Source organism: Phacochoerus africanus, chromosome 8 (genome assembly GCF_016906955.1).
Source record: "Phacochoerus africanus isolate WHEZ1 chromosome 8, ROS_Pafr_v1, whole genome shotgun sequence".
Taxonomy (NCBI): Eukaryota; Metazoa; Chordata; class Mammalia; order Artiodactyla; family Suidae; genus Phacochoerus; species Phacochoerus africanus.
Window position 1 is genome coordinate 103174829 of NC_062551.1, and position 12692 is coordinate 103187520.

At 43.2% G+C, this 12692-nt stretch overlaps 1 protein-coding gene across 1 annotated transcript in view; it reads left to right on the plus strand.

The window, feature by feature from the left end:
• The window catches only part of MYOM1 (myomesin 1), a 144318-nt gene that overhangs the window by 130274 nt on the left and 1352 nt on the right, over positions 1 to 12692 (plus strand). The window contains exons 31-36 of the mRNA XM_047793800.1: positions 804 to 842; positions 925 to 1030; positions 4523 to 4686; positions 6801 to 6837; positions 7307 to 7329; positions 10282 to 10337. Of these exons, the coding sequence (XP_047649756.1) occupies positions 804 to 842; positions 925 to 1030; positions 4523 to 4686; positions 6801 to 6837; positions 7307 to 7329; positions 10282 to 10337 (425 nt within the window). The remainder of the gene's footprint in view (positions 1 to 803; positions 843 to 924; positions 1031 to 4522; positions 4687 to 6800; positions 6838 to 7306; positions 7330 to 10281; positions 10338 to 12692) is intronic.

Sequence of the window (12692 nt, forward strand, 5' to 3'; positions counted from 1 at the left end):
CATGATAACAAAAACCTACATGCGATGCCCAAACTTCCCGTTTTGTTCCTGAGCAAGATCTTTAACAACACTGCTAATGAACAGCTGAAGTGTGACTTTGATTTCACCTTCCTACTCTTGCTGGAGGCAGGACTAAATGTGTTTATTGGCAAAAAGCATTATTAGGCTGAGAAATATTAGAGAACCTAGATGGTTAATTCATCCTGAATTGATGACACAGATAAGAAAACTTCCTCGAATGTAAAGAAGGCCTTCCTGGGACTTTGGAGGAGACTCTTAAAGCCAAGAACCTTCCTGGAAACCGCACTGTGGCATTTTCTCTAGAATGTAAATATGGTGACAGTTACGAAGAATTTGAGGGAACAAAAGTAACAAAATAAGAGCAGGAATCTTTTAAAACTTGGTAAAAATTGAGTTCTGGAGTTCCCATTGTGTTGCAGCAGAAATGAATCTGACTAGGAACCATGAGGTTGTGGGTTCAATCCCTGGCCTCGCTCAGTGGGTTGAGGATCCGGCGTTGCTGTGAGCTGTGGTGCAGGCCAGCAACTGTAGCTCCAATTAGACTCCTAGCCTGGGAACTTCCATATGCTGCAGGTGCTGCCCTAAAAAGCAAAAAAAAAAAAAAAAAATTGAGTTCTTTCCTCAAAGAGCACTTATTACCAATTGGTCAGTGCATTCACCTTGTGGCCAAAACCCATTACTAGAAGGATGTTTTGGGGAGCATGTGTGACTCACAGTTTGAGATTTGACTTGACATTGAGCATCTTTATGCTAAAGCTTTGTCTGTAAATCTCTATCCACAGCCTTTAAAGAACTGATGACTGAAGTATGTAAAACAATTGGTAAGTTTTCACAGGGCAGTGTTTTTTGTTCTTCTCCCAGATGGGCTGACAAGTGTATGAAATACATGTTTTCTTCTTGCAGCTCTGTCTGCTACTGACCTGAAGATACAGAGCACAGCTGAGGGCATTCGGCTGTACTCTTTTGTCACTTACTATGTGGATGATCTAAAAGTTAACTGGTCCCACAAGTAAGTACATAAAAATTTAACTGGTGTGTAGAAATTCTTTCTCCACTCGGGGGCGGGGGGACTGGGGAAAACAACAACAACGCTCCATTCCTCTCAGGCAAAGAGTCTTCTTACTTCTCAGGTCTGACAGTGATGGACAGAAGCACCCAGACCATCCCTTTAGTATGAGGTTAGCATGTTCCCTCAACAAGCACATGGTGAGGCCAGCCATGGCTTAAAGCACCTGTCTTCATCATCTAGGATGTATCATAATGAGTAAACACCTCTGCAGCATAGCCTCCACCTCCAGACAGTCATGCTTCACCAGCTTCTTATCCTCTCTTTCCTGCACACACCTAACTCATGCTGTGCTCTGAAACAATACTGAAGCAGCGTGCTCCAAATTTGCTGTTGTGTGAATTAATGGCCATTGACCCAAGGAGCCTAATCTTAAGGAGTGTCTGAGTTTATCATCATTGTTGTTTGTAGCAATTGGCATAGTTGGACATTAGCGTGTTTCCTGTCCACCCTTGGAAGGCTTTGGAGAGCTCAAGATGACTTTGGGATTGTATATTTGTACTGAATTGAGGCTGAAGATCTGTTCTAACCCCAGGCTTCCTGCAAGCAGTTATAGAAGGATTTCATTTAAATTCTCAGGGATTCCGAGAGCTGAATCAAGGTTCTAAGTCAACCCAGTTCTCCCATTTACACCGTTGAAAGGTTCCTTAACTTCTGTGCTTCCGTGAAATTTCCTGAACTGAAAGAGACCTGCATGCTGCCATAGAAATCTGGTGGGGCATAGCCAACTTCTGTCCACTTTTGGGATGCAGCAAATGCTCATTCCCAAAGTCATGAGCCCCACAGAGCAGTTGGTCACCATGGCAACCCTGCCAGGAGATGAAGAATGATGTTTATTTATATGTCCCCTTCAGTGGGCATTTACAGAGTGCTGGGCACTGCTCCAAGCCCTTTAGATGTAGGAATTCGTTTACTATTCAAACTCTATGAGGTAGGTACTTCTCATTCTATTGACCAGGAAGCTCAGTCCAGGTGAGTTGCCTGAGGTCACCTAGTTATGTGATGGGTGGAGGGCTGAGACCAGGCAGTATGGCTCCAGAGTCCCCCATCATGGCGCTACACATGGGTCCAAGTTGCATTAAAAGTCTAGATTGAACACTTACCAGAACTGGGTCCCACAAAGCAATCATTTGTGTATTTTTTTTAATGACACCATTATGTACAATAGCATTTTATTACATTTATTATTCTCACTATTAATTTTCTAAGTTTTTTTTTTTAATGAGAGCAAGTGAAATTCCACTTTGGATGCTTAGAGTTTCATTCCTTTGTTCTATTTCTTTCAGAATACATTTTAGGAAAGTAAGTATAAGTTAAAATAGATCAAGTTCTAGGAAATTCCTCTGTGATATCTAGGACATTATAATATGTCAGTCTCAAGTATAAGAGAAGATAAATTAATTGAAGCATCAATCAAAAAGCTTTACATCATCTCTAAAAGAATTAACTTATTCAAAAAAATTAGAACACTGGGTTTTGAGGAAACTGCTATCAGGCTCGAAAGGCATAAACTTCTTACATTGTTTGGTCTAGTCAGCTCCGTGAGTATTTTGTGTGCGCACAGATGTGTGCCTGTAAAAGGCTCAGGAAGCAAAGGTTGATTGCCTTCCCTGTCTTTATGTGAGTAGGTGGCATAATGTGAGAAAATCTTGCAGTGGGTTTGGGTCTCAACTTCGCTCCTGTCTTCCTTTGGATCTTAGGCAAGTCATCTGACTTTCTGAATCTCAGGTTTCTCTCCTATAAAACAGGAGCAATAATACCCATTCTATCTCAGAACACTGATGGACCCAATGAGAGACTTAATGGCACTTTGTAAACCGTGAAGTGCATTACAAACATAAGGTACTATTTTGCATGTTAGCCAGAGATTAAACAACTCAGATTGATCATAGTAAAGCAGAGAGCTGTCTGTCTTTCTAACTAACACATAAATTATGTTGCCCAGGCTAAATAAAGTCTATGGGTACAGATGGGCTCCTATACCCTACAGTTTATGGCATTTTAAATTTTAATATCTTTTAAACAATGTATTATATAAAAAATGCTATCTATTTGAAATCTGAAAAAATCTTGGTAGAGAGTGTTGTTTTTTTTTATTTTTTAAAGTTCATTTCTGGAGTTCCTGTTGTGGCTCAGGGGAAACGAATCTGAGTAGTATCCGTGAGGACACAGGTTTGATCCCTGGCCTTGCTCAGTGGGTTAAGGATCTGGTGTCACCATGAGCTGTGGTGTAGGTCGCAGACTCGGTTCAGATCTGGTGTTGCTGTGGCTGTGGCGAAGGCCAGCAGCTACAGCTTCAATTAGACCCCTAGCCTAGGAACCTCCATATGCTGTAGGTGTGGCCCTAAAAAGACTACTAAATAAATAAATAAAGTATATTTGTTTATTACCAACTACAAACATAATACATGCTTGTTTTAGGAAATACATTTAATATCATATTACAGATTAAAAAGAGATTATGATATCATCCATAGTTTTCATAGCCATAATATGATTATTTTGAGGTACTTCTCTCCAGTCTTTTCTCTATGCATAACTGTTACCATAATAAAGTCATTTTGTGTACTGCCTTCCTGAAAAAGTTTCCTCACATTGACAAACTCTTCCTAGAGTTTCTTTTAACCTCAGTGAGAGTACACTACTTCTGCCCTTTCTCTTACTTCATCTATAACAGTAGCGTTTCTAGACCATCAGATCACAGAACAAAGGGATCTATTTGCTTTTCTTCTCTTGTAAGGAATACGATGTCAGAATCTGCTCATGACCTACTATTGAATACAGGGAAGTTCACGTCCAGGGTCAGAGTAGAGGCCTCATTCTTCTTGTCAGCAATCCTTCTTTTCATTTACTCTTGTCCTTACTACCAAGTGCATATTTACATTTGTTTTAAATAGTTTTGTAACCCTGTGTGTCAATAAAGCATCAGCCCCAGATGACCCTCCATAAGGCTGTTTTTAACTGGCCTGTAAAATCCCATTTATAGGCATGGACCATCTGCATGAAATAGGCTATAATATAATATGGACTTTGGCCTTTTCGTTTTAAAGATTCCCTCACTCCTATGAATAAACTCAAGCAAAAACAAAGATAATTATTACCCCCGAGAAGTATTGTTACAATCTGGGCTCCAGACCACTGTTGGAAATTAAATGTGCATATACTGACAGACCCCCCACCCCAGGCCTTGGAATTCACATTCTGTGATTCAGGGCCCACAGTTTCTCTGAAGCATAAGAACATATGCAGATCCCATGTTATTTGAAAGTTTTATGCTTTATGGTAAAGTTTTACAGTTTATGGTGAGACCTTCAATGGTTTTACACTTTATGGTAAAGTTTTACAGTTTATGGTAAGCCCTTCAATAAGAGACAAAGTAAAGCTAAGCTCTGGATGAAAGCAAACAGTAACGGTGTTTTCTTTTGCTATAAACAGTGGGGCCGCTATTAAGTACACAGACAGAGTTAAGAGTGGGGTCACCGGGGAGCAGATCTGGCTGCAGATCAACGAACCCACTCCGAATGACAAAGGGAAGTACGTGATGGAGCTCTTTGATGGCAAAACTGGACACCAGAAGATGGTGGACCTTTCTGGACAAGGTAAACTGATATTCTGCAGATCAGGAGGTGTGGGCCTTTTTTAAAAAGAACAAAGGGTGATAAGAGGTCATTATGTTTGACTATTGGAAGATGATTAGAGATTTTAATAAAGCAGTTTAAATTGAGCCATGGTGGTTGATGCAGAAATTCAGTGGGTGGAGGCCAATCAGTAGAGAATAAAGTGGAGACAGTGATCATGAAGAGAAAGCACTGCTCTTTCGAGATGCTTCCAAAGAAGGGCAGATTGATTTATAGTCACTTGGCAAAGCAAGAACAAACACTGAAGAAGAATCATTTTATGGGGATTGAAAAGTAAGTATGTTCATAGAGTCCAAGAAATCAGGTGATTTGGAAGGATGTTAGTCGTGAGTGACAGGGAATAACTGACGTGTTGGAGTTGTGAAGAGTGGGAGCTCGGAGACCCAGGGCAGAGGTGGGAGCGCTGGCTTTGGGAAAGAGCAGGGATACCCTTTCTTCAGAAACCAGAGGGGAGTAAATGCGAATGGGCAAAGGTAAATGTCAAGAGAACAGAAGGAGGTTAGAACCATGGCCTCAGATTTCTTGGCCCTTTGCTAGGAGAATGGGGGGTTCTGGAGTGAGTGAGGACAAGGAGAAGAAAGTAATGGGATGCAGAAGGAAGTTTTCTAAGAACAGATAAGAAATGTGATGTGCAGCTATTCATTAAAATTTTTAAAGTTAAAAGATGTACAATCACAAAAAGTTAAAACCCCTGTGTTGTGCCATTTCTCCCTCTCCCTGTTCTATGTGCATCTTTTTCTCTCCTAAAGAAAGAAAAGGGTCTGTGCGAAGTTGCCAAAGCAGACTGTGGGCTGACTTTTCTTCTCCCACTTGGTGTATTAAAATGCAACAACCCCTCTTGTTTTGATCCTCAGAGTAGATTCATAACTTGAGAGCAGCCTTCCAACCCTGCCTCAACTTGTCTTGTGCTGAGTCTCCCTCCCCTCACCCCACCCACCCTTCTTGATGAGAAAGTCTCCCTAGAGGATCTCTGCAGGGCTGGGAGCAGGTGTCCCCAGGGGCTCAGCTCCTGGGCCACACTCGCAGTGACTGTGACAGGGGCTTGCTTCTGCAGACCATGTGATGCTCAGAGACACAATAGAAAAAGGACAGATACATTCAAAACTTGTTTAAAATTGATTCTTACTCTCTTCCCACCAAAGCTCATTTAACTCCTACACTCTCAAATCCCCCTTAGGCCAAAGGCCCTGGATGGTCTTACCAGCATCTCCACTGGCCCCAGAAGCAGTGGCTTAGCCAAGCCCATCTCTCCCTAGTGTGGCCTGAAGAAGCCTAGCTTAGCCCAGCTGGTCTCCCTCTAGAGGCTTTAAGCCTGGCTTTAAAGCCCACCTGTATAAGAAGGAGGGCAGACCAGTATTATGTAAATATTTTCTAGGCATAAAATGTGATGATTCCCAGACCACAGAGGAGCTTAAAGACCAGGTGAGGAAGATTTCAAAGTGAAGCTGTCTTTTTGCCTGAAGTCTTCAAAGTGCCTTGCTCTGCAGGCTCAGGAGGAAAAAAAAACAAAAAACGTATTGTAGAACCCACAGCTCCCATTTCTCTGTTTCCCTGTCCTTTATGTCGTCTCCTGCATGGCACAGAAGTGTTGCTCCAGGCCAGCAGTGGCACACTCTGTGACTGCAGTAACTCCCTGAGCCTTTCACCACAAATGGATCATAGAACAGAGCATTTAACCGTCCGGCTAGAAGGCTGTGACATACCAGATGATTTAATGAGAGAAAAGCTTTTTTGATACTCAGGATGCTTAACAGACAACCAATCTTTATTTGAAACAGACTTTTCTTCCCATTTTATCTTTGGCAGATCTAATTTTTGCCTTTGTGTTTGGAAGGGTTGAACACAACCTGAAGTGAGAGCTTCTAAAATCCACTGTTTCATACTTTCTACTTAGAAAGTGTTCGCTTCTCCTGTTAAGCCCACCAGGTTGTAGGGACCACTCAGGTGCAGCCCCTCTCAGGCCTAGTCAGGTCTGGACCCATCACATTGCCCTCTGGTTGTGTGTTTTAATCGACCTGTGTGTGTGGCCAGTTCTGGGTGAGAAAATCTTAATTTCTCTTTTTCTTCTCTTCAAGCATACGAGGAAGCCTTTGCTGAATTCCAGAGATTAAAGTAAGTCCCTCTTGGAAGTTCCCTTCATGCCTCAGCAGTTAATGATCCTAATTAGTATCCATGAGGATTTGGGTTTGATCCCTGGCCTTGCTCATTGGGCTAAGGATCTGGCGCTGCCGTGAGCTGTGGTGTAGGTCACAGACGTGGCTCGGATCTGGCGTTGCTGTTGCTGTGGTGTAGGGCGGCAGCAACAGCTCCGATTAGACCCCTAGCTTAGGAACCTTCATATGCCACAGGTGCAGCCCTAAAAAGAAAAAAAAAAAAATCCCTCTTTCCCAGCGAATGCCACCACATGCGCACCTGCCGTGACACATGTGCTGCTCCCGCCCGTATGGCACAGCTTGGTAAAACAGCCCTTCCACGGCTTTGCTAAGCAGCCAAAAAGTGAAATGCAGTTGAGTTTAGCTACTCTGAAGTCACCTTAAAATTCTTCTTTGTTTGCGTGTTTGTTTGTTTCTCTCAACCACAGACAAGCTGCCATTGCCGAGAAAAGTAAGTAAACCCCTTCGTGTTTATTCCTGGTGTGGTTTCAAAATACAGCCTTTATTTTTCTATTATGATTGCAGATGGAGGAGAGTGAAAGCAGCTTTTTTTCCCTTTCATTTCTATATATTTTTAAAATCTTAGGTGTTGCGCATATGTTTCCATTTAGTCTCTTGAGTGAGAAAGTCTAGGAGAAGGTTTCAGGTTACACTGTAAACACAGAGCCCAGCTTGGCTTGAGCCTTCCTGAGAAATCTCTGGGCCATGAATGGCACAGTAGGTTGGTAATTACTTGCAGCAGGCACCACATGTAGGAAAAAATGTATCTACATTAAAGAATAGAAGACACAGGCAACGTTGTAGATTTGATCAGGTAAATCAGTGTAACTGGTCCCCCAACATGTAGTCCCATTTTCCTGAGGGTCCAAATAAGGCTGAGTGACCTTGACCCAGCGGTCAAGTCTGCGTGCCCAGAAATGTGCTCACTCCTGACCTCTCTCAACTGTGTATCACACACAGAGGTTTCTAGCAGCACTCGGTCTGCAGGACCCCAGGACTCACGGATGGATTATTGTGATGATTCAGGTTCCTTCTCAGTGTGAGAGCAGAACTTGAGAACTGTTGAGGGTTGAAGCTGTAGGGTTGGTCCTGGGCTGGGGGAGGGGAACCAGGAGGTGTGAGAAGTGGAGTCCTTTCCGTCCTCCTGTCAGCAGCTTCCTTCTGGTCACTCAGGTGAGACTGTTTCACCTTTGACTTGCAAGGCCTTCCTCCCTCCTTTTACCTCCTTCCCTTGCCCGCTCATGCCCTCATACCGGAGGCTGGCGGAAATGGGGCAGAGGCCAGCACCAGGGTGCTGAGAGAGAGTCAGACCTGAGCAAAGGCAGTGTCCACAGCCACTGACGGCCTGTCCCCGTTCTTGAACTCTCTTGTGGACAAGTGGCCTGACCCTCCATCTGGTTCACAGGCTCCTTCCTGAGGTCCCTGGATCACAGCAGCTTAGAGCTGGAGGAGACCCGGGAGCCCCTCTGGCTCCATGCTCTTAACGTCTGCGTGGAACACTTAATTCAAACAAAGTCTTCCATATGGACCCAGTAAATAAAATAGATAAGAGCTGAGTTATCATCACTGAGGTTGTGATGAATCCCATGGGCACCATGGAGCAGAGTTTAGAAACCTCATGTCGCGGAGTTCCCGTCGTGGCTCAGTGGTTAACGCATCCGACTAGGAACCATGAGGTTTCGGGTTTGATCCCTGGCCTTGCTCAGTAGGTAAAGGATCCAGCGTTGCCATGGGCTGTGGTGTAGGTTGCAAACGCGGCTCGGATCCCAAGTTGCTGTGGTATAGTCTGGTGGCTACAGCTCCAATTTGACCCCTAGCCTGGGAACCTCCATATGCCGTGGGTGTGGCCCTAAAAGGACAAAAAAAAAAAAAAAGAAAGAAAGAAAAGAAACCTCACATCCACAGGTTTAATGCAAGCTCCCCACCCAACTCTGCAGATGGAGACTGAGGTCCACACCAGGGTGACTCACCTACGGCCACACAGCGAGGGGTGCAGGGGCAGGTGATGGGGTGGGCCCACGAGCGGTGTAAGTGCAATGGCATTAGCAGGAGAAGACTGTTGAGACTTACTCAAAGCTTTGGCCTGACTCAGTGGAGAGGGAATGGTAGGAAAAAGGATCTAGAGTCAGGTGTTCATTGAAGCAGGCACAGAAATGAGACGGTATGGCCACTGGTTAGTGCTGAGTGGACAACAGAGACCCCAAGGCGGGTCACACCCACAGCACAGGGCTTGGTGGGGAGTGGGGTGGGGGTGGGGAGTCAGCCCTGGATTTCAGCTCCTTTCCTGCCCCTCATGTCCTCAGCTAGGGCCTTTGTCCTCACAGCCATAGCGGGGGGGCCCTGCAGAGCATCCGAGAACCCCCAGGAGAGAGGAAGGGATGCTCTCTAGGGAAGGCCCCAAGGAAAGTCCACCTGCTCATGAGCCTCCAGATTCCCCCTGGCACACAGCCCTGGATTATCTAGGCTTTTTGAACCAGAGGGAATGTGACCAAAAGCAGCCTCTGTAAACCAGCACCAATTAAGTCCCAGAGACAGAGTTTTGGGTGAAGCAGAATGAACAGCTTTATTGCACAGGAGGCCACAGCAGGCTAACACCTCAAAAGTGTGTCCTCCCCTGAGAGGAGACATCAAGGGGTCTTATAGGCTTAGCTCAGAAGATAGGGATATTGATTACGGTGTCTATATTATTCTTCATCCAGAGAGCCTTTCAGGGTCATCAAATCCGGTATCAGTCTGGTGATGATTTCTGGTTGTCTTCAGGGTTATCATTCCTTGACCTTTTCTCTGGAGTGAAGATTGCTTACAGGAAAGGGCTGTTAGGGAGTGTTTCAATTATAAAAGAAAATCCCAGGTGCAATATAACTAACTAGAAAGTAACCATTAGTAATAAGTTAGTGGGCCAAGGCAGGACATAACACAATGCAGCCTGTTTTAACTTGTTTTTAGCTACAACAATATTTCCTAATCATTAACTGTTGAGTCAGCCTTTTGAGACTGAGGGGAGACCTGGGAGGCTAAAGAAAAGGTCTTTTACTTCAAAACACAAAGATTTAGGGTCTGGTACATGGTTTCAGAAAGCCCATGACAGAGGCCATGATCTACTCTTCTCCTATGGCTGAGCCCATTGAGCTGCAGGAGGAACAGGGCAGAAAAAAGCCATGAAAGTTAGAGTGGATTTTAATAAAACAAAGTTATCTCTAGTTGATATTTCAGATATAGATATAGGCACCCATGTGTGAATACGATTAACATTCAGAACTGTTGGATTGTTGTCTTATTTTGCACATGGAAAGCAAGTTTAAATAACAGTAAGGAGAGGGAAACTAAATAGGAAAATGAGTTCTGCTGGGTGGCTTTGTGCCTGTGATTGCTGGTAATTAACCAGAAATGCCTGTGCTTGCAGATCGTGCTCGGGTGGTGGGCGGTCTTCCCGACGTGGTCACCATCCAGGAGGGCAAGGTAAGCATGGGGCACTCCTGTCCCCCACCTTTCACACTAGGAAAGGGTTCCAGGGCCCCCGACTTCGCTCCTTTCTTTTAAGCTACATCCCACCACCTTCATCTTACACCTGACTTCAGACATCAGCCACAAACAAGATTCAAAATGCTGTCAGTTTTCCACTCATCCTAATGTTTCGTAGGCCAAGCATTGGCATGCACATTTGTCTGATGTGGGCATACACAGACCTCTGAGTCTCTTTCCAGAAGTGATTTCCCTTTAAAATCAGAAGCAGAAAATGTTCAATCACAATGATAACCAAGGAAAGAAGGGACCTCTAACCCTAGTGGAAAATGGGCTGACCTATGGGATTCCTCACCTTTGAAGGGAAAAGTGCTGCTCCAGGAATTTCTAGAGGTTACATGTCAGGTGAAAACTGGGTTCTTTCCATCTGGTTTTAAATTGGTTTTTCCTGGCTTCGTAATAATCTCTCTGAGGGTCAATGAACATAATTTCAAACCTGGATTCACTTTCCTCATCCCTATGTTTCATTAAAACAAGTTTGATGTGCCGGTCACAGGAGGAGAAGGAGGAGCGTTGATAGTGGAACAAAACCTCTTCCCACTCCAAAGTGCAGTGAAGACGTACAATGGGTGATTGGACTAAGGATGAACAGGGCGTATCTAAGGCTTTGTCAGAGGTCGATTTCATGCAGCTGTGTGTCTTTGAGCCTGGAATGCAGGACCACAGTTGACTTTAGGCTCAACCATTGCAGGGTTGCTTTTGTTTTTAAACTCCATTTTCCATTTTCTTCACCTAATGAGGTCCCAAAGATCGAATTCATTGGATAGTAGTGGGAATTGAGAGAGTGAATGTGAAAGCACTTTGTGATCTGTAACTCAAATCTATAGTATGGGTCATAGTTCTCCAGGATGCCACATTTGTGTAGCAGTTTTGCTTGGTCTTGATAAAAGTTTTAAGAAGTCAGTTTCCAAAAACATATAGCAGTCTGCTTAGATAAGTTTAATGGCAATAGTTTGTCTCATTTTTCTTGCTGAAACGAATCTGCAGAATAATTCAGAAACAAATGCTAATTAATCATGGCAAGAAAACAGATTTCTTAAAATATACCCAGTTTTAAATGATACTCTTTCAGAGGAGGTACCAAGTGGTCTTATAAGACCCTTTAGAAGGACATCTTTTTCCCTGTATATTGTTATCCCTAGCTCTTTTCCTTATAATTTCTGGACTTCGGTTAGAAAAGAATGCAAGAATGGAATGTAAAGCAAATTCAAAATCTTTGGTCATCAGGGAAATGCAAATTAAAACCACAATGAAATATGATACCCCTATCAGAACTGCTAACTTTAAAAAAAATTGACAACAAATGCTGGTAAGGACACAGAGAAAGTGAATCACCAGAATATTGCTGGCAGAACTCTAAACCAAAATTATACAGCCACTTGGGAAAACAATTTCTTTAAAAATGGAATATGCATTTACCATATGACCCAACAATTGTACTCCTAGGCATTTTTTCAGAGAAATTAACATTTATGTTCATATACAAATTTGCACGCAAGTATTTATAATAGCCTCAAACTGGAAACAGCCCAGATGACTCTTACAGGTATATATACATACCATGGCACACTTCGCAGCACCAGAAAGGGACTAACAGTTGATACCTGAAATAATGTGGATAAATCTGCAAGGAATTATGCTCAGTGAAAAAGGCACTCTCTCCAAAGGTTACATACTGTATGTGCTCTTTATTTAATGTTTTGGAAATTATAAAACTTTAGAACTGGAAACAGATTAGTGGTTGCCAGAAGTTAGGAACAAGCTTGGTGGGGCGGGGGCGGTTGTAAAAGGACAGCATTAGGGATCCTTGTGATGATGGAAATGCTCTGTGCTTGACGGAGGCGGTAGACACATGAACTAGACAGTGATAGAATTGAGTAGAACTAAACACACCCAAACACAAACAAGGACAAGAAAAACAAGCGAAATCTAAGATCAACCCTTCTATCAAGGTCAGCGTTCTATCAAGGTTATGATATTATATTGTAGTTTTGTAAAATGTTACTATTGAGGAAAACTGGGTAAAGGATATATGGAATCTGTCTTACACTTGTCTAAGAGTCTGTGATTATCTAAAAAAATTTCAACAAAAAAAGTAGAATTGCAGGCCTAAACATTGATCTTTCAAAATAAGAGCATTTTAGCACAGATGGCAATCAAATATAGTAAAATATTAGGAAAGAGGAATACATTTTGGCAGAGCACCTTTGCAACTGCAGCAGCTCAAATGAGTTTGGGGGGAGAAATAAAATAAGGAAAATGAAATTTGAAAATTAGTCACATTATGGAGTT